Source organism: Apus apus, chromosome 5, assembly GCF_020740795.1.
Source record: "Apus apus isolate bApuApu2 chromosome 5, bApuApu2.pri.cur, whole genome shotgun sequence".
Lineage (NCBI taxonomy): Eukaryota > Metazoa > Chordata > Aves > Apodiformes > Apodidae > Apus > Apus apus.
The window spans coordinates 28958999-28986465 of NC_067286.1; the positions used below are offsets into that span (position 1 = coordinate 28958999).

Genomic DNA, 27467 nt, shown 5'->3' on the forward strand with positions numbered 1-27467 from the left:
TGAACCCCTTGAGATGTGGACACCTGAAACATTAGCTTGCATAGACTTCATATGAGTGGCAAAAGTATTTGCCGGCTTCCTTCATGTCATCCTTGTCAAAAATCTGTAACTCTCTCCAGCGACACTTCCTCTATTAAGGTAATCTGCTGCTGCCATATGTGAGGGTTGTATAACAGAGAGTGAACATAACCTAATGAAAATACTCTCTAGGCCATGTGCAGCAGGATTTCAGAAACTGCAAATGGGTTATATCCGCCCCCTCATGCCCCCAGAATAATGGAGGAAAGGGCAGAGCAAATTTGTCACAGATGTTACTTACACAACTGCCCGAGACAGAGGATGAACTCAAGGGGCTGGGAACCATAAAGGAGCAAGTTCATTCTTCTAATGTTTACATGGGGGGGGGGGAAGTACAAACCTCTTGTATTTTTAGTTCAGAAACATGAGACCATTAATTCATGACATCAAGAAGTGATGTAGGCTTAGGGAGGGAAAATGAAAAGTAGGTTCTGGCTTAATTTGGAAGCACATTGGATGAATCCAAAAGCAGGTCTGTGTTTCTGTGATTTATAGTAAGATATTGTAATAGCTGGCTAGAAGGAGATTTATATGGCCTGTATGTAATTTAGATTAAAAAAGAGAGGCAATGTCACTTATAATAAGCTTTAGCTGCGAGGTATGTCTCCCATTTTCTTGCTTGTCAGGCATTTCTATTATCTTCCCTGTACTTTATTATAAATAAAGCTGGAAGGGGCTGTTCTAAGCCAAGCTATCTGGAAAAAACAAGGGCTAAAAGGAGCCAAGATTAACTCATATAAGAACTGGGTTTTAACTCAGAACTACTGAAATCAGTGATTATATTCATACACAGAAAAAAACAAAGTGTTTTACTACTGCAGAAGTGAAGTTGTATTTATCCCACCAGTGATACTCAACAGTCATCACGATCTCTTGATTTGAAAGGCAAAAAAGTCTAACACATCCCCAGATTTCAACAGCTGGCTTTCTGGCTAAGGATAGTTCAGCCTTACTCTCAGAAGCACATAATTTCAGACATTGACAACTGTGCTACTATCTGAACCGCACAAAATTCTACAACCTTTTTCCTTCTACTTTCATCTCCTCTCCCCTCTTTGTCCTGCACTTTGTCACATGCAACATCTCTCTCATTTTAGAAGACTACTATATGAATAACATTTTAATAGTCTGCCGTAATATAGTCTATATCTATTTATATAATACTGTACATACACATGATAGCACCACATATATTACCAAGTTGAACATATTCCATTTGCTGCTTTGCAGATACAGCTCCTGACAAGCAAAGAGCTTTTTACAGAGATTACTTTCCTGAATATTAAATTGAACCTACACTAACATTCTTTAGTTCTTTCTCACATACTTGCAGGCAGCATCTGCTAAGACTTACCTTTTGTTTGTTAAGACTCTTCTTAGCTTTAACATGCTACAGCTTCACAGTATTAACTATGATTACTAAACACAGTAATTCTTGAACTGAGAACACTACTATTTTCTCACCTGCACACCCATCCAGGTCACTGAAGCCCCAGCTCAGAACAACAGCTCGTGCCCAGAGCATGCCTAAGAAAGGTAAGGGGAATGAGCAAAGGTGAGTAAATACCTAATGTCAGCCACAGTCAGAAAAAGGGAGCCTCACTTACCTGCATTGATTTCACCTGCGCAATTCATGGAGACATGTTTATAAGTAGCCAAATAAGAAGAACAGATTGTTTTAAATTGGGCTGACAGCCACCTCTGCCTTTAAAATGTCTAAAATGCAAGCCTGAAAGGTACAACACAATTTTATATTACTAGAGCACACCTTCTCTTTTTACCTCTTGAAATTCAAAGAGCAAATTAACAATGTTCTGGTTTTCTGTACTGGAAGGCAGGCTAAATTTAACCTAATTCTTCTGCCACATAGGATGATAGCATTTAAAGGCACCAGCAATTTCCTGCTCTCAGTCACTTAGGTTTCTGGACTTACAGTTTACTGGTAGTATAAGGAAGCTTGTACTGCTCCACTACTAATTTCTGTCAAATTTAAACTAGGAATTAAATTCCCCATAGTAACCTCAAACATTACAAAGCACTTTACCAAATATGTATTTTCACAACAAGAAGACAGTACTTGGATCCACTCTATACTTTTCATCTGACATTGCCGTATTCACAAAATTTAATTACCCTTCCATGGCAAGATAGGAACTACTATGTTAGCAACTTGTACAACGCCAGTATAGTGTCTTTAGCACCACAACAATGGTCTGGTTAGTTACTACATTTTTCGCCCCTGGGAGTGGTTAAGCACTGGAGGAGATTGCTCCCACACAGCTGAGAACTATCTAGCCAAAGGGTGTCCTGAAGCAGCAAGTAGCCAAACTAAGGCCAAGCCAGGTCCCAGAAAAGGGGCTTTTTGGAAAATGGCCTCATTAGAATGACTGTGTGGATATTGGTAGGTACTTCACAAAAACGGTGCAACCTGTTTGTGGTTGTAAATTATTTTTCAAGGGTACTACATTCCTCAGATATGATACTTTACCTTAAAAAGGCTGCTGAACCACTGGTTATTACTGGTATTTAATAAATAATACAAACAATAACCATCACGTGAGTTAATTGGGTTTACCAGTTCATCAGCTGTACTTGGAACCTGTCTCCTAAACTGGTTGCTAAGCAAAAAGGTAACTTAAGTCCAGTGCAGTATGTATACATGCACATAATACTGCTAGTTCTGTGATTACACTGCTAGAAAAGAGAGGGGAAAAAAGAGTCCCCTTATCCTTTGTTGAATTTGGAGCTTGCTACAGAGTTGTGCTAAACTCTGAAATTATAGGGATAGCAAAGGGATGTGAATGAATTGGTTGGTTGTACTTGCAAGAGATGCCCTGGAATGTACCATGTACTTCCCAGCTCAGTACAGGTGATGAGAGAACACACATAAATATGCACACACGTGCCCCTCCCATGAAGGGATATATCTGCATTTTATACAGATGAAGGTGTGCCCCTCTTCAAACAATGCTTTGCAAGGAGAGCAGGAAGCAGAGGTTTTGCCATTACGCTAGCTTAAAGCATCTGCCCAAGAGCACTGTATTTGCTTACCAGCTACAAATAAATGTATTACAAGCGGACATAAATACAGATTAATTTTGAGGCAACTGGCATGATTACTCTCCCTAAGTAATGAAAATGACTATGTAAACCAAAGTCATAAACTGAGTGAAATGACTGACTCCCAAACCACCATCCAAGCATTAAAATCTCCAAATTGGTAGTAAAACACTTTTATGTTCAAGTAAATATTTCTTACTTCTACTGATGCTTAAAACTAGGAATTATTCATGGAAATTGTTACCACTGGAACTTTTAAGCAACATAATTAATAATAAAAACAATTGCTAATGATTATGATACAAAACAGCAATGAAAAAAGGGACATTTTAATTGACTCAAGTGTCAGACCCAAGTGTAATACAAGACAGTCTGGCAACCATGGAATTATATTAATGCCTGTGATAATAGAAAAATGGTAAGTGGGAAGACAAGGGAATAGATATTTTTTTGCAAATCATATAAATATCAAAAATGTACTCATTATTACTAATTTTTATGTGGTGACTATAAAGAGCTGGAGGCAAGTTAAAGTTTTTTTATTAGGTGCTGGGAAGACATATTCAGAAAATACTTCATAAAAATACAGCAAGTATAGCAGTAATCTGAAAGATGCTGTAACCTCCCCAAATAAACTCATCCTGAAAAAGAAGTGATGGGAACTGTAAAAGCAAAGTGCCATTGTAGAATTTGTTAGTGGTACTGAAGCTGCATTTATGTAATTATGGAATTAAAGTTTAAACCTTTGAGTTATTTCTGGACAGTGGTTTATTTACTTATTTCAGTCAGGTGCCTGATATGTGACTTCCAGCTGGCCAGCAAACCAGCAATCATCTTTTGCAGTGCTGAAGAGGGACCTTTTTTGTGGTTTTTTTTCCTGTGATATTCTGAATCATCATGACACCAGTTCTTGAAGAACAGATAGCTATTTACCTTCTTGATACAAAACAGAGGCAGATACTGTGTGTCTGCATTAAGTAGGTGAGAAGAGGGATTTTTTCTGGATTTCCTTTCTGTGGAGTGGGTGTGTTGTTAATCCTAACAATGCTCTCAGTTACTCTGGTGACTGACACATTACAAAAAACATCTAATAACCATAATAATCTGTGACAGAGGTAATTGAGCTGCTAGGAACACTAAGCAAGGATTTGTCCATTTCATGCTTCCAGAATTGGAAAAATTCCCATGTTTTCATACAAAGAAGGGGTGCCTGACTGAAAAATAACTGTTCTCACAATAGGTTAATTTCTTACATGCTCCCAGATGCTAAAACATTATAGTACCTTCTGACACAGTATTACATTTCAGCAGGTTTGTTGGAACAGCACATTACCTCATTGAACACAAGCACTTTGTCAGAGTGAGAAGTTTTTAGATCTGTATTTTTATCTCTTCCAATGTAACTATGGACATTAAGGCACTTCAGACAAAATCCTGAGGGGGCAAAGAAACCTCAAAACAAAAATTACTGAAGCATCTCATATAAACCATAATATTACCTAAAAAGGTTGAACTGGATGATCCTTGAGGTCCTTTACAACCTGGCATTCTATGATTCTATGATAACTATGTATATACAACAGAGAGAAAATACTGGCATTTAAACATAACATGCTCAGACATATTTCAGTGCTTTCCTGTTACTTGAAACTATTTGCATTATCTTTGCAAGGATGCAAGTGAAGATGAGCAAGCTTATCACATACAGTTTCTGTAATACAGTATTTTAGAATTAATCATTTATCTTCTAACTTCATGTAATTACCTCTCTTGCAGAGAGAAAAGAAAGCTGCATATCAAACTGTTAGCTAAAATAACTTTTAAAACTTTTCCTTATTTCCAGAACACAGTTTCCACAGAATTAAAATGAAAGAAAGAAAGCATTCACAATTAAATTCAAACAACAGAAAGTGTGAGGCTGCTAAATGATTCTTTCTTTTGCTACCAAACATAAGTAAACAATGCACTGAAATTAGCAAGTCAGTGCTTGGATGAAAATTGCAAAAATTTGTTCTAGCCATTTAAAAATAAAAATATTGTTTTTCCCAGCCATTTGTTATGTGTTTCCCAAACATAAGCTAAAGTTAGTCAGAGCACAAGCTGGTAGCCCTCTTATGTAGAATTCCAGCAGAATTGGCGAGTTTGCCTTGACAGGACCCATGCCAAAATGGCAATATTCAAGACATTCAACCTAGCTGGGGAATAAGCTTGGTCAACCAGAGCAATAACAAAGGTTTCTCAGCTACCTACCATGAGGAGAATCAGAAGGTCTTCCACCCTTCTAGGATGAAAGCTGTGTGCTCAACTCCCTCTTTGAAATGCTTGTACACCAATGCACACAGCATCGGGAACAAACAGGAGGAATTGGAGTGTTCAGTGTGCAGTCAAAGGGCTACGATCCAATTGCAGTTAGGGAGACATGGTGGGATGGCCTGCATGACTGGAATACTGTCACAGATGGCTATGTCCTTTTAGGAAAGGCAGGCCAATAAGGAGTGGTGGTGGACTTGCTCTTTACATCAGTGTAGAGTCCTGAAATGAAAAATTGTCTCAAAACAGCTGCCCTGACAAACCGGACATTGTGCTTGGGTGGGGTCCTCATTCGATAAGCCACCTGGACCCTGTTCTTGCAAGGAAAGCCCCTTGTTCAAGTATCCACCCTGACAAATGGGACACTCTCCTTACTTGATAAGGAACACTGGCCAGCAAGAGGAGCCCTGTGGAGGCACAGTGCCATCGTGTTCAAGTCATAGAATCACAGAATCATAGAATCTTAGGGGCTGGAAGGGACCTCGAAAGTTCATCCAGTCCAACCCCCCTGCCAGAGCAGGATCACCTAGAGCACATCACACAGGAACGTGTCCAGGCAGGTTTTGAATGTCTCCAGAGAAGGAGACTCCACAACCTCTCTGGGCAGCACAATGACATAGCCCTCTAATCCACAACCCACAGATAAAATTCACCTGCTTTCAGATTCCAGTTCAAACACCTAAACCTATCCACCCCACCTGACTGCCCCTCAGCCTCCTTATAAAAACACAGACCAAGATTCCATATATCAAAATCCAGACCTCCAGACTTGGATACTGCACGTATTTCTAGAAGCAGTGAGAGATGCAACATCAGTTAATTTACCTGCCTTCAATAAGCAGAAAATCTGTTCTATGCTGAATAAATTTGCCTTTTGGACCACCCAATTTAGCTGAACCCTGAGATGAAATCCTCCTGCCACACTCTGCGTAGAGTAACTGGCATGGAGATCAGAGACATGTCTCTAATGGCAGCCCTGCACATTGCACTTGCAAGTGGTTGTTAAATGGCTCATCAGGACAGCAGCTATTTGTACTTGGCCAGTATGCTTGCACATAATTCACTAAAAAAAACTTGACTGTGTGCACAGGCAGAAATACTGGGCATAGTTCAAGTGTCTTGTGGATGCTACCACCACCACCCGCCCATGACACGGTCCCATCTAGAGTCAGAACCCGTGCTCTCCCTCCCCCAGCCATGGGGACATGAATCACAGTCATGCTCTGCACTCATTGCAGGAGCAGATTGTACGCAGGTGGCACCGTCTGCTGCAAGAGGTTTATTTTTTGTCAGCCTACCCCTACAATTCTCGGACTCTGTGTTTTAGAAGGCTCTTCTAAGCAGGAAGAAACAGCATAAAGGACAGTGGTTGGTTGGGGTTTTGAAATGTTTTGCTACTACTGTCCTCAGAGCAGCAACTGTGAATGCATCAAGTGGCTGAACACAAGCTGGCCACTGCAGGCTTCCGGCTCGGTATTTCTGTTACGGCAGTCTCTCATGGAAAGGCAGGAGAAATGCTCTCAAGTAATGTCCTTCCTGCCATGTCACTGGTGTATTTCTGTTGCTTCAACAGTAATAAATGGGGTAGAAGCAGTGGGTCAGGCATTAGACACCCACTACTGAAAGCCTAAGCAGTATGAGCCTGGCACCACCACCTTCATCTTTCTGTACTACCAGTGCCACCAGGTAATGTTGGTGATCAGCTGTGGCTCTCAGGTTTGGAAGACTCCAGGAGGCATCAGACTCCAGTGCCTGAGGCATTTGTGAGCAGCTGGTAATTGCCCAGCGGTTACAGTGCCCTCCAGCAATCCCAGAGCTGCACCAGCATTAGTCTGACTCTGGGGGGTCAGACTGAGAAAGGGAATTCAGGTTAAAGAGTCCTGCCAATGTCAGCTGCCTCAGCTGCACCTCCAGTATGCCTGAGGTGCTCATCCTTTTTGCTGCATATCTGTAAGAAGTCAGCACTCATGCTCATGCCTGCAAGAAATAATCATACCTGCTTACAATGATTGTAATCATCCTGCCCAACCACTTTTAGGCCAAGTGACAGATCTGAAAAATACAGAAGCTCCTGCTCTTCCTACATTCAAATTAAAAATATATACAGGGGCCGATCTTCGTAGCGCTGCCACACACAGACTGATGATCAGATACAAAAAAGTGGTTGACAACCTTTATTTATGTTGTGTTTCTTGTCCTGGGGTCCCTCTACAGTAACTATGGGTAAGCTGGTTTAGCCAGGTAAGACTGTTGAAGTGTGTGACTCCTTCTCCTAGGCTTGTAGCCAGTTCTGGCCCTCCTCAGGAAAATCTTAAGTGGCAGCATCTCAATGACATTCTTATGAATAGAGCAAACTGAAGTGACTGCTGGCATGTTCATGCACACACACGCACACTTCAAATCCTAGAGCAAGAAGAGCTCACCAGGTCTCTGCCTACTGCTGGCTGTGGTATGAGGTGAATTGTTTAAAAGTACCTTTGGCAGGCAATGGAGAAATAAAAAGAAGCTCTGCTTACGAAGTGAACAATGTCTCCAGAGGAACAGGAGCTGGCTTGTAGTAACTTGGATTTTCTCCTTTCTCAAATTGAGGCCTGTCACCACCAAAAGATGCAGTTAGATCCAACCTCCAAAGTGCACATGCTGAGTGAGTACTCTCAAATGATTCAACCCAGACAAATTTACTGTACAATTTATTATAAAGGGAGCATTTTACACAACAGGAATGTCACCACTCAAGCAGCTGGCATAATTTGATTTCTGCAAGACCCTTCTTATTGATCTAAATTTTACATTAAACAAACCTCTGCAAATATTTCTTGCTTTAAGTATTTCCTGCCCTCACTGCACTGTCCCTTCATTTTCCTAAGCAGGCTGGATATCCTTTTCAAGTAAGAGTCTCTTCAAGTAGGCAAGTATATTAGAGGTTGATACATAACATGATGACATCCAAATAGAATTTTTCAAAAATCTTCACTGCCCAAGCCTGCCAGCACAGGGCTATCCCTCACCTCTATTTCCCTCTTCCAGTCCATCCATCACAGAAATCAGAAAAAGCAGCAAACACTGTCATGCCACCTTGAAAACAATAAGCCCTATATATATACTGATTACATAGTCCCAACACAATAACTAACATTTTCTAGCTAAAAGCAAACCTTCTGGCCAATAGCCACATGCCAGTCATTCCCAGGGCTGGCAGCTCAGTAAAAACACACCTCCCTATACTCATTTCCCCTTCAAAGCTGGGGACAAATACACATTAATTGTAAAAATCTATATAGAAATGCTCAGCAAACAACTTGCAGAACTGCTGTGGTTCTCTTGTGTTACTCCTATTTAGTTGTCAGGTGTGGTCTCTGCATTTGGAGGACTCTAGGAGAAAGGGAAATTTATGTTACAAAATAACCATGGGCATGAACCTAAATCACAGAACATGCTCAGTAGAACTTCCCTTCCATAAATATAACTTATTACTTGCAGCAATAATTCAACCTATGAACCAAAATATAAGTCTCTAAAAGTTATTTCTTAGTTGAAGTTGCGATCTCAATGAAGAGCCCAGAGCTTTGCCTGGAAGACAACTGGAGGTGAGGGGCATAACAAAGCCACGTTCCTTATGTGAACTGTCAAAATGCAAGGCCCAAGAGATTTTGCTTCTATTAATACTTCTTATTTAGGACTTTTCCTTTTCTATAGCTCTAGAATCTGTAACTATGTAGGCATAACAATTCAGATGAGATTCTTCCAAGCTTGCCCTTTCAACACAAGTTTAGCAAGACTGCATTATTTTAAATATTGTTCTTTAAATGTGGCATCTGCCCTCCAAAAAAGCTTTGCAGATAACAAGCTAGAGGAAATTATTTCTCCCATTCAGTTTCTCACTCGATATATTAACATATAAAACCTAAAATACAGTATAAAGGAACTCCTTTATAAAGCATAGGAGGAATTTAAATAATCTCATTACACAAATCATTGGCTTACAGAGGCCAATATTTTGTTTAAAGGAAATGAGATTTCTATTTAGTGAATGGTGAAGACTGGGAAGTGGAGAAGATTTACTGTTACAGACAACATACAGAGGTATTAGGCAAATTCTGCAGAAAGCTTCAGTGAAAGCTCTCAGCCTTCAACTCCAGAGGTACAGCCAACCTGCACTAAAGCTAAAAGCTTGTGCAGCCCAAAGCAGCAGACCTGGACTCACCCTCTATTTGCCTTTCTGCAGCTGGGAGGCACCGCACACAAAGCTGATCCCTGCTGTGTTTCCTCAGGAAATCTAGTGAGTGTCTCCAGCGCCTGAAGGCTGAGACTACTGCTAGGTGCATTTCTCTCCTCGACATCCTCTCCTTTCCACACATGCAGCCACAAACCTGTCCCCCAGGCAGCCAGCCATGCACACTTTCCCCACAAGGTGGACTTTTTTCTCATTTCTCCTCCCATACGTGAGAACTAGAGTGAGAAATTACTCAGCAACCAAACCTGACACTCAGCTCAGAACTGTCTTCAAGCTTATAATTTCTTGCCATCTCCTGCAACCAAACCACTCTTATTTATAGCTGATGTTAATTATTGTTTTCTTATCATCAGGGTTACATGCAAACTGATTTGCACATCTGTAAGCCTCATGTTGGTATTTGTTTCTTTGTTTGGTAGTGATTAATTTAAAATGTTTCATTAAGCCTGAAACAAAAGAACTGAGGCAGGAGGTTAAACCATCACTGTGGGATTCCTTCACTTTCTGAGTACTGTTGGTATTTGACAAAGACAGAAAATCCTTTGGATGCTGCGGATGTAATCAGTCAGCCCAGCCACTCTCCCACATTGAATTTACAGCTTCCAGTTGTAGCCTTTACAGTTTGACATCTCTTCAATACCTCTGCATGACTGCCATGTATGGTTCAGGCCATGCTCTTCAAAAGCAAGTCATTTATTCCTGCTCAATATAACAGAATATACTACTTTATCTTCTGTCTGAGCAGGGTCACACACTGGTTTCATGCTCAGATTGCTGTCTCAGCTAAACCCAATGCTGAAGCAAGATGTGGTTTGTTTGCAAGGAACAGCAGGGCTTTGGCATTTTATATTAAAAAATATAGATAACTTCATAGGTACCATCTCCCAGGCATCATTCAGCCATGGCTCTAATGGTTCCTACCCCAGATGCTTCAACTTCATATTATACTAATAAAAGTTGCTCTATAACTTTCATTTTGTATCTCTACAAACTTCCACCTTTTGTGCAAGTGCATTTGTGTGAATACAAGCATACAGAAAGATGGCAGGAGATCCTCTCTCTGCTGCTGAGTGACCTGTTGTTTATTCTTTTGGGAAGGAGACGGACCAGGAGTTGTGCAAAGAGCAAGATGGACTTCTCTCTTCTTTTTAGTATTTTGTTTCTGCGGTATAGCAAGGCAAGTACTTGACCTGATAAAGTCCTGCCTGCTGCTTGCTGGAGGGCTAAAGACATGACCTGAAACTATACAGTCTTTTAAAAATCTCCCCCCTTGTCAGCCTGCTATTTGGCACCTATTTCAGGTTGTCAGAAGAGTATCCCCTGCAGTGGGTTTGCAAGGGCTTCTGCCATGAGCCCAGAATACACGGTATCCTATATATAACACCAAGGGCACCGTTCACTACCTGTGGCAATGCATTAGTCTGAGTGTCTTTCTGTTTGCTGTGGCTCTGGTTATTCCTCTTTTTCTTTCTCTCTTTTTTTTTTTTCCCTTTTCTCTCTTTTTTTGTTTCGTTTTGTTTTGTTCTTTTTGTTAACCACGACAGTACCTCTTCTCTCCTGGAATAGGCATCAACTTCCACAACCATGCATCTGGAAAATGAATATTTAATGAAACTTAATGAGCACTTCCAGCTCTGAGAAGAATTTCCTCACCCATCATTTTCAATGCATGCAAATGTCCAAGTAATCAGTCAAAGGTCTACAGAGTGGCATTAAAATGCTGATACCAAATATGCCACAGTTGCTTTCAATTTACGTGTTTTTTTAACTTACCTAGAGAGGTATGACTTCTAACTAGATCTAGTAAATTAGAATTTTTGGTAACTCAGTATTGGGAATACAATTTCAGATTACACAGTCCAAGTACACTTGCTCTACTAAGATGTTTTCCCCTTCTAATCTCTAGATAGATACCAAATGGGAAACAATGTACACACATCAAAGGCATTGAGATTCTCTGATTCAGCCCATGAACTTCTTTTTGAAAAGGAAGAAGGACCAGAAATTCACAGATATATGTATTTTTTACCTAAGTTCATACTTAAACTCACCAAAAATAAAAACTGTCAACATGGATTTATGAATGTCCTGCTTCACAAACCTGATCTCCTTCTATGACAAGATGACCTGTCTGGTTGATGAGGGAAAGCTGTGGATGTTGTCTACTTGGACATCTGTAAGGCTTTTGATACTGTTTCCCACATTAGACATTAGGAAGAACTTCTTCACTGAAAGGGTTCTCAGACATTGGAACACACTGCCAAGGGAGGTGGTTGAGTCACCATCCCTGGATGTGTTTAAAAAACATCTAGATGTGGTGCTTGAGACTATGGCTTAGTGCTGGGCTTGGGAGAGTAGGGTTAATGGCTGGACTCAATGATCTTGAAGGTCTTTTCCAACCTAAGTGACTCTGTGATTCTGTTTCTTTTGCCTGTTTCTGTTCTACTTAGAAACCATCAACATCTCTGTATTCCTACAGAATTCCTACATTTCCAATTTAAAAAGGCTGAAAAATCCGAATAACTGTAGGTGCTCTTTTCTGAAATTGGCTGTCATGTTAATATTCCACTGTTAGTGCAGTTATTTGTAAACACCTTCTCTAGCTCATCAGAACAATAATAGGAAAAAAAAAAAGTTTATGCTGGCAGCAAAGATTTGTTTCTACTAGAAATACATTACCTGTTCAGCCTCCTGTCATTTATCTTTTTCCACAGCATTGCAGTGGAATCTGAATGTTCATATAGGTTGACAATATTTTCACCATTTTTAACAAGTCATACAGTCAATTCCTTTCAGAAGAGAAAGGAAAAAAGGTAGAAAAAACTTTTGATAATGTATTTGCCTCCTACTTCACATTGGTTAGTATTCTCTTTTATTCTGCTTGGACTATCTGAAAATAAAACCTTAGACACAGATAATCTATTTTCAAATGTTAAAAAAATAAATGTAAATATGTAAATGCAGGAAAGTTTAATACAATGAAACAAAATCACTTCTGCAGCAGCAGAAATTGAGAAATCAAGATTTAGTGCTGCTCAGATTCTCACAGAACTCTTCCATGGAACTCAGCAACGAGAGCAATCTCATTTGCTTGCATTATAATTTGGTACAGTGCTAGCAGAAGACTCACCTGCCCTTTCTAACGTTAATGTTCCTTTTTCTTTGACTCTGCATAAGACCCTCCCTGATGGAAGGACAGGGGTCAGGCTGGTGGGACAAGATGAACCCAAGTTTGAATGTTGCCAGGGGTTGGTCTGTTAATCATAAAAGCCTCTCTAAAGCAGTACTTGTAGGGTTTCCAGGAGACACCTCAACAAAGGGAGCAACAAGAGGTCATAGTTAATTAAGAACTTGGGAAGCAAAAGTTTTTTCCTTCCTGTCCCTCCTCAGATGTGTGGGATAAATGAAGCCCACAGGAGGCTGCTCCTACAGACTCCCCTCCAGCCAAGAACTGCTTTCCTAAAGTGAGTGATTCAAGACAGAGCATTTAAGCCTGGTTACACAGCATACATTGTACACTGATGTGTGCTGCTTTCCAGCTGCCTTTTTTCAAAAAATGCAACAGAACAGTAATGAAACAATAAAACATGAAATAGGAAAGCTTAAATTACTGTTTCATTAAAGGGAAGCAAAATGTGAAGACTCTTTGCCTGATGGTTCCAACAACATTGAACTTGATCTCCCTTACAGATGTTTTATACCAAGGTTAAGACATAGTTTCAATAGAAATACTGTTGCTTGCTACCAGTAGGACAGTAGAACTAGCCCTGCCAAAGGCCCAGCCTCAATGATGACCTTGAACTGTTGCCAGCCTTGACTCTCAAGCTAGGAGTGAGACAGCTGAGGAAATCAAGTGCTTTACTTGTTTCCTGTCCTCTTAATTTTAAATGAACAGAATACAGGAACTTATGCTACCACTACAGGCCAAGAGATGCAGTTGTAACAACACTGAGTTGTTGGGTTTTTGTAATTAATATGATTAAATGCATTTTCTATCTAAAACAAATAGAATATTCAAAGTTTAATAATCTGAAAGTGCAGAAAGGAGAATGCATGTTCCAGAAGCCTTCCTGCATGCCCTTGACTACTTACTGAACCTAGTTTCCTTATAAAATACTTCCTTAAAGTATTCTTACTAGAATTATTATGTCACAATACAGACAGACATGTAGTCATGCAGACAGACTTCTCCCTCCCTCATCTCTATCCGATACCTCTTTATTAGCTACATATCAGATTTCTGTGGAACTATGAACTCCTGTACAATACTGCTTGCAGGTGATGAAAGTAAGGTACTAAAGGTATTTAAAGATTAAAGAATGTCAGGGCTTGCCTATTTTCAGGACAAGATATAAAAGTAATTTTTCTTTGAATTACCTGTATCTGAAGTCACAGTTTAACATGCACATACAAATTGATACAAACACACACCATTAATTATTTTTTTTCCCCCCTGAAGGCAGAGAAAAGCAAGGAGGTAAGCTGGCAGGTACTGTTATGACTGGCAGTAGCAATGTTGCAGCATTAATGTAGGTAGTCATTATTCCACCCCTTTATTGGTCTTTAAAAACGAACATAATGACTAACAGTTGCTTTTGAAGTACTTGCAATACATAAATACTTGACACAACCATGGCAAGTACTGTATGTAGAGATGGATGCAGTTCTTAGCATCCCAGTAGTCCCTACCTTTTGCTCTTGCAGTGGGGCACAGAGGAACTAAGTGCTTTACCTATCCTAGCAGAGGGAATCAGTGTCACCAGCAAGAGTAAAGAATCAGGAATACTGGCCTGTAACTATCACTGACAGTATTTCCATTTCTTTATTCTCTGCATCTCCACTGTGCACTCACATTCAGAAGTCCTTTTATTTCACCCCTACCAGCTACTCCTCTAGCAGTGACACCACTTGAATCAATAGCAAGTGATTAAAAAATATTCTCACTGACTCACTTTCTTTAATGAGACAATCAGTCTTACTCAGAGCAGTATGCCCAAGGTAAATAAACACACAAACTGCAAAATAATCATGGCACACATGGTGAATAGATTTACTTTCTTCCGGACTCTTCTCATAAAAAAGCAGTTGTTCGTTCTCTTGATCAGGCATGACAGCCTCTGTCACCGTGTCATGCTGCATGACAAACATGGAGATACTGTTATTACTGCCTCCACTAGGATGCTCACAGGTTGGTAACTGTCAGCCCTCATAGTGACTACAGGGCAAAAAGGCTGTTCTGAGTGTTTTTTTGGCTGAGAATGTTTCTTAATTGATCCAACCCACCACACAGTGGAATTTGTATTTATGCAGAACAAAAATATAACTCTTCAACTCAGGAAGCAATTTGATGACAGCAAAGAGGCATCCTTCAGAGAGCAGAAAAATCATTAAGCAGTTCAGATTTTATAACGAGTATAACTCATGATGGCAAGTTTTCTTGGGGGTGGCATCCTTCAGCAGGGAAGGGAGAAAGAAGGAACTGGGAGGTCACATACGACCATGTACTGTTCAGCTAAACTGAGGAACATGATCTGCTGGGCATCTCACAGTCCATGTTCAGATGAATGCTAACTATATCCAGTATTTTACTAGCTCCAGGCACACAGAGCAGGGCAGAAGCAATACCTGGTACCTGTTACCATGCCATGTAGCAGGAGGTGTGCTGGGGAATGGGTATTGTGCCATTCTGGAACTCAGCATCTGTTTTAGAGGATTTTTTTAATCCTTCAAAAGGATTACTTTTATTTAAGAAAAATAAATAAATATAAAAGCTCATACTTAGAAACAGCAACTCTGTAGAAAAAAAAAAAGAAAGCTGAGTTTTTCTATCAATCTTTTGGAAATGTTTTCTCTTTACTAGCTTTTCAAAGAAATTTAAATATCACTATAGTTGTTAAGTAATGATGAGCAGATATTTGCCTTTTTATGGCATTTGAAATCCACAAAACTGTAGCTGCACCTGGGAACTGCACCCTAAACTTTTGAGGGAAAACATGCAGTGAAATGCAGTCCTCCAACTGACTCTTCTGGGTTCAATGGGTTGAACTGAGACCATCAGCTATCTTGAGCAGGACTTTTTTGTAACCCTCGATAATAACAGTTTGTCCAGCAAACTAGGGTAGCTATATGAGACACCAAAGCTTAGGTTTCACCCTGATGGCAATTCTGAGAGCCAGGAGAGATGACAGAGTAAGTATTCATGTAGTTGCAGATGATATGGAAAAGGTAAGACTAGCCCTTAGAGCCTGGCCCAGTAGCGCACACCGACTGCGAGAACAAGTGTCACTGCACTTCCACCTCTGGTGCCATCAGCAGTTGGACTGAAATAATTCACAGGGCTACAAACGATTCATGCTCATGCATTAAAGATTATTTCTTTTGGTAGGAAGCATTTGTTCAACATCAGACCAATGAGCTTGTTCTGTCATTTGCCACACAGATAATGAAAGCCCTGACTAATTAATCCATTTCCAGATTTCCACTTCCCGCACACCACACACTTCCCTCATTAGGATGAAGGTGCTGAAACCTCTGTTACAGATGGGGAAAGGTGCATGAGCTATTCTGGTTCTCAGTGAACCACATACATTGAATTGCCTAATTGAACTAGCATTAGCAATACAGTAGCACTTCCCACTTCCAGAGCACTTTACTGCTGCAGAAAGCAAAACACTTAATGAAGATGTAGGTTACAAAATTTGTAGCTCTGTATGAGCCTAGGAATAAATTAGCATATTTCCAATCAAATGCTCCTGTGTTTTTAGGCTGACTTCCACCAGTTTATGCAATCTGAAAAAAAGTAGCTCTCAGCTACAACTTCTGTGAACCACAGAATTACTGAGGCTGAAAAAGACCTCTGAGAGCATCAAGTCCAACCTATGACCTAACACCACCACATCAGCTAAGTGTCACATCCAGCCTTTCCTTGAACACATCCAGGATGACGACTCCACCACTTCCCTGGGCAGTCCATTCCAATGTGCGATCACCCTTTCCCTGAGGAAGCACATCCTAATATCCAACCTAAACCTCCCCTGGCACAGCTTCAGGCCATGCCCTCTTGTCTTGTTGCTAGTTGCCTGGAAAAACAGCCCAGCCCCCACCTGACTACAACCTCCCTTCAGGTAGCTGAAGAGAGTATCCCCCACTCCACAACAGAGCTGTACTGCTTCCTTACCACACTTCTTTGCTCAGGTGTTTTATACACATAGCCCTACTCTTGAGATTCTTGCACTTTTAAATCATAAAGTCTTCAACTCATGAATTTGTGCAAAATTCTCACTACAGTCCAGCCATGGTGTTAATTAGGATCTTTGAAGCCTATCATAATTTTTATTCCTGTTATTACTACTAATAATTAAACTTAATGGATTCTTTTATCAGTTGTCCCACTGACAAGTCATTTACACGCACACTGCTTCTGCTAATTACAAAATAACAAAAATAATTCTGCCTTATCATTACAAAGCACTTCTCTTGCACCAAAATCTCAAAAGGGATAAACAGCTGGCTTACAATTCTGTGGTAATTCCTTCCACAAAAGAATAAAGGAGAACGAAGGGAGGAGAAAACTCTTCTCTCTTGGTTTTCACTCCTTTGACATTACCAGATAGCTTTTCAATATCTGGTCTTAAGCATGTGCACACAAACGTACATGTTTGAACAATGCAATTACACCTGTGCAAAGAACTACTCTGGCAAGGGTCCTTCAAGTCCCCTGTTCTTCACACAAACTGATGGAGAACCTGAAATTAAGATTCTGATGGTTTTGACTGACAGTGGTAAGTACAACAGAACTCTAATGTGTAAGGATATTTTAGAGGTGACAGAGTGTGCTGGAATACCATCTTTGAAAAACAAAACACACTGAATGTATAACATCCATATTTTGAGCCAATTGCTCCCTAGTGTATTTTAAACAAGGGAGTCTAATCTGGTATGGTAGATCAGCAAGGCCTTCAATCACACCTGGAATGAGAGGGCAGCACTCACTGCAGAGAAGCAGCGGAGCAGCTCAGGAGATTCTGCCCAGTTCTCAGAAGGTACCATCCAAAGCGCTATAATGACGAGGCCCCCAGGCTCTGCCACGGCCTCCTGAGGGGAACAGCAGAAGCCCATCACATGATGCATTTAGGACAAGACTACAAAAAATGCAGGGAAACACAACCCCGGGGAACAAAACAGATGGGCTTGAGGTGACTTGGTAAGATGGTTTAGTGGATTTGTCTCATTTTTAATTTCTGCAATTCTGAATCATTGCGTGACTGCATACAGAGACTTTACTTTCCTCTTCATGTCCTGCAGCACTATGTATGGTACAGAAAACCATAGTATGTCTGACTAGAGTGACTTATGGCATATATTAATAAATGTAATACATGGCAGATCAGCATTTCTTTTCACATCAACCTATCACTATAAAAGTCATCTGGGAAAGACCAAAATACACGAATAAACAGATGGTAGCAATGAACAGTGAAGCTTTCCCTTTCAATTAGCAAAACAAATGAATGCCATCACAAGCAGCTCTCTATCCCCATTTGAGTGCCATACGCTGTGCAATGTTTTGCTGAACAACCCAACACCCCTACACAAAATAAGGGATCGAATGCTTAGCCAAGGAACAGCTTCACCCTATTGAAAGCAGATCTTGCCTTCCTCATCAGGGCTGCGTCTGCAGCTCATGCACTGATGGCTATCGCAGTGTCCCCCCACTGAACTCACGCCTGTGAAGTGTGTTGGTTATCTTTGACATTTCCATCTCTTCAGGTGCTCATTAATTTAAAAACCACTGATGCTTATGCAGCTATTTCTGCTTCACCATCCACCAAACTTGGATCTACATCAAGAAAACAAATTACTTCACCTTACAGAAAACTACAGAAAATAATTCCAAAATATTAATGGAACTAAGATTTTTTTAAATTACACCAGCAAAAAGCTAGAGATGGTCTAATCTAAGAGTGCAAGGAAGGAGGCAACCAGTTAACTAAATTACTCCATTCCTTCTACATTCATTTAGCACAATTTTGACATTCAAACTTAAAAAAACCCACCAAAACCACAAACAGAACAAAAACTACAGCACATCTTCCAGCAGGCTGATTTGTTTTTACCTGATGCATACCTATGAATCAAAGTGCACGGGCTATTGCCCAGAACTGATGTCAAATGATTCTTTGAATGCTTTCACCTTCCTTATCTGAGTCCTGAAAACACTCCTACCCCTTTTTTATTGCTGCTAACAACCACGGAAATACTTTGGCAAAAGGATGAAAAATAACTGCATGGGGCCTAATTAATCTTTCCACTGCATCAGTTTTCAGCACTGTAATTGCACTGACTTTGAACAGATATCCCACCTTTTGAACACAGTCACTAAAACAGGCCCATAAATCCTTGTCCTGGTTTGAGCCAGGATGAAGCCAGTTTTTCTTTTGCTGATTTTTTTTTTATTTCAGTGAGCTTTCTTCAACTAGCAACTGCGTGTTCTGCTAGGTTGATAAGACACTGGAATGTTTTTGTAATTGCTGGGCTCTCAAGGTCGTGCCTTTGCTCTGCCAGCTCAGACACTACGGGGGGATCTGTGGTCCCCCCCCGTGGGAGGCTGGGTTAGACGAACAGCAAAACTGGCCAGAGATATTCCATTCCATATATCTACGTAGGCTCGGGGGAAGGTCGGAGATGACAGAAGAAAACTTCCTGCCTTCCTGCTTCGCTCTCTCGCTGCTTCGCCTTGCCTGTCTATCTGCCTTCCTTTTTCTCTCTTTTCCTCTTTCTTTTGTTCGTGGCCGGCGTCTGGGAAAACACCATCTGCCCATCATCGTCGAACCATCGACCTCAAGCCCTCCTGACCCTCGTAACTCTCTGCCTTTCTCCAGAAGCAGCTTCGGGATTCCTCGGAATTGTCTCATCTGAGGGAAGTGCTGTGGGAGTTGCTGGGGGTGGGGGGAGGCGAGAGGCTTCTGCCACACTTTTGTATAATCACTATATATATATATATATATACACTCTAACATCACGTATTAATATTCTAAATAAAGTTGCACGGTTCAGTTTTCAATCTAGACAAGTCTCTTTTTTTTTTTTCCTCTCTCTCCTTCCCTACCTGGGTAGGAGGGGGAGGGGATCGAGAGCATTGTTGTCCAACTGGGTCAAACGTTGACAATCCTCTTGCTGTCTTGCTGTTCCATTATGTTATTTGACTTAAACCAAGGAACTGGTGTGAATGCCACTACAGGCAGAAGAGAAAGGAGCACAGACCAATGACAGTAACAGCCAGCAACAGCTCAAGCATTTCTAATGTTAACAGCACTCAACTGATGTGCAAAAGTAAAAGTAATATAAGTCTAGATGTCTTCTGTCCTGCTGTTAGGAAGCAATGAATGAGAACTCCCCATAAGACAAAGTTCCTACCTTCTGTTGCTGAGGCCCAGTTGTCCAACCAAGACTTATCTGTAGATGTGTACGTATATACAATCACCCAATACCACATGTAATTTTCCTTCTTCCTTGATATATTTCCAATTATTTTATCTTTTGCTGTGTCTTCTTGTAGAGCAATTACCAAAATCCCCTATTTTCACTCCTCCTTTTTCTTTCATATTTATTCTATAGCTTTGCTACTTGCTAACTGCCAGGTAACTGGGTAGGTTAAATAAATGGACACTATGACAGAATTCACTGAGAAACACTGGCAAATGCATGAATTGACATCTGTATTTAAACCAGAGTGCAAACTGAAACATTGCTGTTACCAAGAAAATACAAAGCTTAAACAAAAGGACAATACCTAGACTTAGTAAATGGGAAGAGCATCAGAGAGATTTTTCTATTTACTTGGCAAGTGGGCATTACAATGTTTGACAAGGGCTGTAAACCACGTGAAAAAAAGTAATAGGTGGATGAGCAGCAATTCTAAGCAAGGCTGCAGTACGAATGGGCACATGCTGAGCAAGTGATGGATTTCATTCCCAAAAAGATTGGAGGCTCTTAATGGATTGTTAATGTGCTGTTACAAAACAGGTTTAGAGGTCCACATTCTAGAGAGATGTAAGGGCATTACTTGTCCCATGTCCCAGTTTGATCCTCAAGGGTGTGCACACATGGGCATATAGTACTTCTATATGGTGGTAATTTGCTGTGATGATCATAGAGTGCATGTCTGTTAGAAAACCAAACCTGCCTATTCAGTACTTCAAGTGAAATGAATTGGTACTCTCAACCATCTTTACAGTGGAGTCCATATAGATGTGACTCTAAATAACTGAGTTTTATTTCAGTCTTGGCATGGGATCACACACCACAAAACTATGTCCAAACCCGATATCCTGCCTTGCATGACGCCGTAAGGCTTTCTAATGATAACAATCCATTTTTTTTTCCATCTTTTTCTATCTCTACAGTAAAGTGCTGACAATCCTTGCTGATGGACTTTGGTGATGATCTTTTAAAAAAGATTACAGATGTATAAAATGTAAAGATAAGAAACCTGAAAAAAGAAAGAGTGCATTTACTACCTGCATGACTGGGAGAAGCTCCCACTCAGAGCCATGCATGTGGTTTTGGCTGCTAGCCCATATTCCCACTGGGACTAACCACAAGTGCCAGATGACAGACAACAGACTTCTATCGTGGATGCAAGTTATTTTTAGTAGTGCTTTAAAGTTCAAGAACAGTGATACATTTCTGAATCTATCTCCATGTTTGGTACAATGACTTTCAGCCTCTGCAGAGTGGTCAAATATGGAGTGTCTAAACATACATCTCCTCTGCCACCCATTGAAGTGGCCACAGTCAAGTAACGAAGGACAGCTTGGAAAAAGCTGGTAGCGCTCTGGTGGTATTGTCAGCAAAACAGTCAATTTATTTCCCCATGAGACTCCTCAGACCTTGAACGGCTATTGAAAAGTAGTGCTGTAGGCATGGAAAACATAAGAGACACCAATGTGGCACATGGAAGGTCCTGGTAGAGGTTGCTCCTCCCTTCCCACTTCTGCACTACTACCACTATATTTAGTGGGACACTGAATCACTCACAGGTGGGAATGTAGGCAGCTGCCCTGGTTTCTACTTGCTTAAGCGAGCTCCAGTGTGCTCAAAAAAAAGATAGAAATCAAAATTTAGGAGCAGACTTCATCACTTAGAGCAGTGAGGATCCAGCTGCAAACACTGAACTCTTACTGGGTTTTATATATGATCTACCCATGAGGTGGAGAGAGCAGGCATAAAAAAACACAGGGCTGATCTCATGCTGAAAGCTAGGATGCCCTTTGGGAACATTCAGTAGTTAGCAAAGACTGTAGAGCCATGCTCAGGACATCTTTGTTAGGAGTGATACAGACAAACTAGCCAAATCTTTGGTGGATATACAAGACAATGAATCGAGAGAAAATAGGAAGTAGGCACAAAATTCTAATTAAATTTTAGTCACAGAATCATTACAATTGGAAAAGAACTTTGAGATCATGAAGACCAACCATCAGCCCTAAAGTCTATTGATATTAACATAATGTAATTTTGTGGGTTTATTTTCATCAGAATATTTTGTATATTTCAATACTCTGTCAATAGATACTATTTTAGCTCCATATTATACAATACTACTATGCTTTTTCCCCCCCTGCAAATGCATGAGTCATTTTATATTCCATGGACATAGAAACAGAAATTGCCTTCTATCAAAACAGCTAGTAGACTTTTGTCAAGGAAATAACAGAGCACGTTTTCAAATTAATAAATCCACAGAACTGATCCTTCCTACTCCAACCACGCTACTGCCTGGCTTCTCTGCTAATGCTCACTATTCTAGAGCTGTTTAATAACTTCAGAAATACCTGTTAGCATTGTACCCAAGCTGAGGTACAGAAGAAGATGGGAGTGATGGCAGAAAAAGGTCTCCCACTCCCTTCCTCTTGTTAACCTTCATTGTCTTAGAGCTAAAAATGTCCATCTTCCCTATGAAGGTTCTCAAATGATCACAGCCCCTTGAGGAGCCACAAATGAGCTGAAGCATTGCACACAGGCCAGGGAAAGTCTCCATGGGATGCACAAGGAGCCTGAGATATCTTTCCAAGCTGCGGGGAGCAGTGTGAACTGCGTTCTCATCTCCTGTCCAACACAGGGAAAGGTACAAATACACCCCCTGTGCATCAGAATTGCTGCCAGGCATCATCTGCTCAAACACACAGCAATCATACACTGGGTTACACCAGCACTTTTTCTTGCCCATTAAAGTTTTCTGACTGTGATCATCACCAGGTTATTTGGAGGAAGGAGCAGAACTCCCTTAAATGGAGTTCTACGCACAAGCAGCTCAAAGCAGTCAGGTCTGGAGGTTTAAGTGCATGTTTGATTAAAAGCCTGTTCTAAGAAATAAAAAGGCAGACCTGCTTCTTTGGAGGCAGTTTTCTTCTACTGTACAGCACCGCACAACAGCTGCTGAGAACATCATAAAAAAAGTGTATATTGACAGTATAAACTTCCGCTAGAAGGAACTAGATCTAGAACTAGATTTTATGAATCTTTAAATGAGCATATGTATGCATATATGTATGAACTTGTATGTGTATTCATATACAGATATGTAAATACAGACATACACAAATGTTTTGATCTCAGTGAGGTTGGAATATTGTTTTAAAATAGTTTATAATGGTAAGGTCTCTGGATGTTTATTATCCGATTCTGTTGACAGGCAAGTTGGTTTCCCCAACTGTTTGTGCAATTTTGCTTATGTCATGTCATATGATCATCTATGCTGTGTGTAGAAAGGAGAGTGAATGCTGTGTGAGACACTACAGAACACAGTAAGGCTTCATTTCAAAGTCAAGCCAAAATGGATGGCAACAACTGCCTTAACACCTTATTCATGCAAAGCATCCAGCCGCGTGTGCAGGACATGGTATGTAAAGCTGGCCTCATTCTGAGAGCTGTGTTATGAAAGATTATCTCCTTATGTCCCCTCACCATGATAGGAACTGTTGGCAGACTTAAAGTGAACTTTTGCTGCTATCTCAAAAAAACCCACAGCAGCCCTTCTTTATTTAGGTTTACTAATTGCTTTTCAAAAGGCCAGTTTGCACCATAACAAAATTGCAAATAGAAAAGAGTACTACTTCTACTGTGGTCATCTCACTAATGTTATCATTTTGTTAATTAATTCAACAAATAAGAAACACAAGCAGTTTATGCACCTATGCAACTTAAGATTTTGTGTGAAGAGAAGTGTCAGTTTGTTTCTATCACCAACAACCTGTATATGTTGTGGATTTCTAAGCTGCCCTGTTCACTTTTATAATTTCCTTATATTAAGGAAGCTGCCTTGTGTACAAGCTTTCAGTTTTGGGGCAATTTTTGAATGAACAAAAATTATTCAAAGGCATGAGAGGAATCACCTGGCAAAGACAGATTAAAAATTAACAAGGGCAGTTTGACCCAACATATCCCTGAAAACAAGGGTCAATTAACAGACCAACCCTTAAGATGAAAACAAATGGTTCATAAATGCAGAACTGAAAATATCAAAAGAGAACTGAAGTAAGGAAAGAGATACAACATTTTAGGAAATCTTCCTAATGGTAAGATCTGTTAGCTCTAAAATCTTTTGCAACTGGCTGCTTGATAAATGCACTTTGCAGGTGACAAGGATGTGTCTTTTCCCTCTCCTCTGCTTTAAACACGAAAGCCAGCAACCCATATCCACTTAAAAATGCCTTCCTTAACATCCTTGCTAAAGGGTCAGCTCCAGCTACTGTTAAAATAAATTTCATAGCAACTTCCCTTACCTGAATTTTTGAAGTCATCACAGACCACATCACTATAGCTGGGTTTATCTTAATTATTTTGTTTTAACCTGTTAGCTTCTCTCCAGTGTAATTTCACTATTTAGCAGCTCTGCCAGAATAAAATTAGGTTGGGCTCTGCTGATGAACACGTCTGAAATGGTCCTGTACTCTAGCCAGAAAGGAGGTCAGGTCCTCAACATGTCCCCATTTTTAGCTCAGCTAAAAACAAACAAAAATTTTTCAGCATTTCAAAGGCTGAACCTTACTTAGCACATTTAAAACCAGCAGTGTAAGCTGGCAAGCAGGGCAGGAAAGAGGTAGTGAATGTGAAATTTGAGGCAAACTTTTCCCAGTGAAAAGTGGGCCTGTGCTGGCTGTGAAATCTTTCTGGGAAGCTGGTGGATCAGGAGGACCTACAATGTTCACACACTTAACTCCATACTGTAGTTTTAATTTGCAATGTTACCACGACTGCAGTTCATTTACGGTTTTCTTTTTTTGTCCAACCAAACACTACAGCACAGACCTTGTGCTAAGACAAGTGAGTGCATCTGTACAACAGAACTTAGCATTTGCATTGAAGACAGTTAACTCAGTCATGTCCACAGGAGTGGACTTAACATTCCTGTCCTGTTCCCCTTTCCAGACAGCCCATAATGGAAAAATTTACCCCAAACACTTGTTTCATTACAGTGCTAACTTCATACTCCACAGTTTAGGCAAAAACTACCCCATTTGTAATCCAGAATTACTTTACGTGGTATTGTTTTTTAAACATAACTTCATAGAAACGTGTCTAAAAAACACTTGGACTTAAGCTGGAGTGCATCACTGAGTAGATCAGCATTCAAAAAATCCAACAGTTCAGACAAAGGCCATTTACAGCAGTGTGTATTATCCTTGACTATTACTGATCAGCATAATGTTTTCTCAGATGTCAGACTGGCATCAATCGTGGTCTGCTGAAATACAATCTCCATGTTAGGCATCACTATCACGCAACCACAAGACACAGGGAATTAGTTAATCAGGTTTCTGGTCTTCCTGCACATAGTTGTTCAGGACTGAAATGGGTCCTGAATGGCATCTACTCCCTCTTTTCCTGGATAAGGCTAGGATCAAGTGTTTCAAAGGAAGGACAAAAGGAAGCAAACGAGCCTGTAGATAGTTCCCTATGTAAGCACTTGTGCCATGGATACTAGGGAATTTACTAGAAACAAAGTCCTTGTTCAAGCCAGCAACTTCTTCTTCCCCCAGGAGAGCATGCGTTGGCATCTACAGCCTCTACAACTTCAGCAGGTCATGGTGAGGATAACCCAAGGCTTTTCCACAAGAGAAAAGAAGGCATAAGTGTGTTGTCAGAGCTGCTTGCTACACTAACCATTTGCCTCAGTAATAGCTAAAGGGGGGCTGGGAGGGCAAGAACTGACTCTTTAAAGCACAGTTAGGAAAAAAAAAAAAAAAACATGGCGTAATGTTCTATTAAAATCTTCCATAAAATGCACTCATTACCTTGCCTCTCACTATTAACACAGGAGTTGCACATTCAGCAAACTCACAGTAAAGTCCATGTGCTCACAGGTATGAAACTTGGCCATAAGCAACAGCTTCCCAGTCCATGTTTTTGTAAACAAGCCTTTAATTTGGTAACAGGTTAAAACTTTTCCTTTCCAAACTTGGACATGTTTTGGCAAAATGCATTAATATCATAAGCTCTTTTGTTCTGCATAATGGAAAGCACATATAAAAGCTTTTTTTTATATATATACTTCTAATAGGCTCTTGTCAGCCATTACTCTGTAACATAGTGAGCACTCCTTGGGAGGGCAGGGGATGTAAAATCAGACAGGATTCTTCACATCACCTGTTGTGAAAATTCCTGCCATCTCTATGAACTCCCCAAGCTTTCTGTTTTGTTGTGTCATTCAGAAATCATTATATAATTTGCAAAGACAAACAAGTGAAACACACTCAGCTTACATCTAGGCAGAGCAGGGGTGAAGAAAGGAGGAGTGTGCTCTCCTCCCCATCAGTGCTAACGTCATATATTGCAGACTGTTTATTGTTGTTACACTCTGATTTTATATTTAATTACTTTAATCTTTTGTTAGATTACTCATACCCCTTAAACTACCTTTTTCCCTACAATATTATAAATTGACATACTGCTTACATGTTAATGGTGAACTGCATATTCTGCCTTTGGGCAGGAACTGTACTTAGTAATTTTCCTTAATAAAGGAGTGATAAAACACTGCTGTTACTGAGTAACATAAAAATGCAGTTTATTACTAGCCTTACTGCCTGCAATCGTTCCTGTTAGTAGTTTAATGGCAATTTACAGACCTGTGCAGCCAGCTATAGGCCAGATCACTGGCCCACTAATAAGCCAGATATATAAGATAGTCCACAGGTTATTTCTGACTTCAAGCTTTGATCTAGGCTAGACATGAATGCACAGTTCAGACATATGAGACATATGAGTTTTGAGACCAGATAGATCCAGACAACAAAATAAATGGACAAAAGGAAACATCAAGAATAGTGCAAATACTGTCCTAGCACATTTTCATCTGCATATTTTATATTTGATGTTATTAGCATCGTAACTTTTCATTTCTAATCATAGAAGAGCTATGGGTGGAAGGGACCTTAAAGATCACCTAGATCCATCTGCCTGCATGGGCAGAGGCACCTCCCACTAGACCAGGTTGCTCAAAGCCCCATCCAACCTGGCCTTGAGCACTTCCAGGGAGGGGGCAGCCACAGCTTCCCGGGACAACCTGTTCCAGTGTCTCACCACCCTCACAGTAAGTCATTTCTTCCTAATATCTGACCTAAATTTCCCCTCTTCTAGTTTAAAGCCATTACCCCTCATTCTATCACTGCATGCCCTTATAAAAAAGTCCTTCCCCAGCTTTCCTATAGGCCCCTTCAGGTACTGGAAGGCTACCCTTCCAGTCTCCCTAGAGCCTTCTCTTCTCCAGCCCAAACAACCC

At 40.4% G+C, this 27467-nt stretch overlaps 1 protein-coding gene across 8 annotated transcripts in view; it reads right to left on the bottom strand.

Moving 5' to 3' along the window:
- RGS6 (regulator of G protein signaling 6) overlaps positions 1-27467 on the bottom strand; it is a 270371-nt gene that overhangs the window by 142690 nt on the left and 100214 nt on the right. Inside the window, exon 1 of one of the 8 annotated variants that reach the window (XM_051620990.1) lies at positions 24469-24558. The exons of 5 other annotated variants lie outside the window; for them this stretch is intronic. In XM_051620990.1, the coding sequence (XP_051476950.1) occupies positions 24469-24498 (30 nt within the window). In that variant the 5' untranslated portion in view covers positions 24499-24558. Of the gene's footprint in view, positions 1-1542; positions 1567-1685; positions 1755-24468; positions 24559-27467 lie in introns of those variants that run through there. 2 more of the 8 variants (XM_051620992.1, XM_051620991.1) reach the window with 2 other exon arrangements.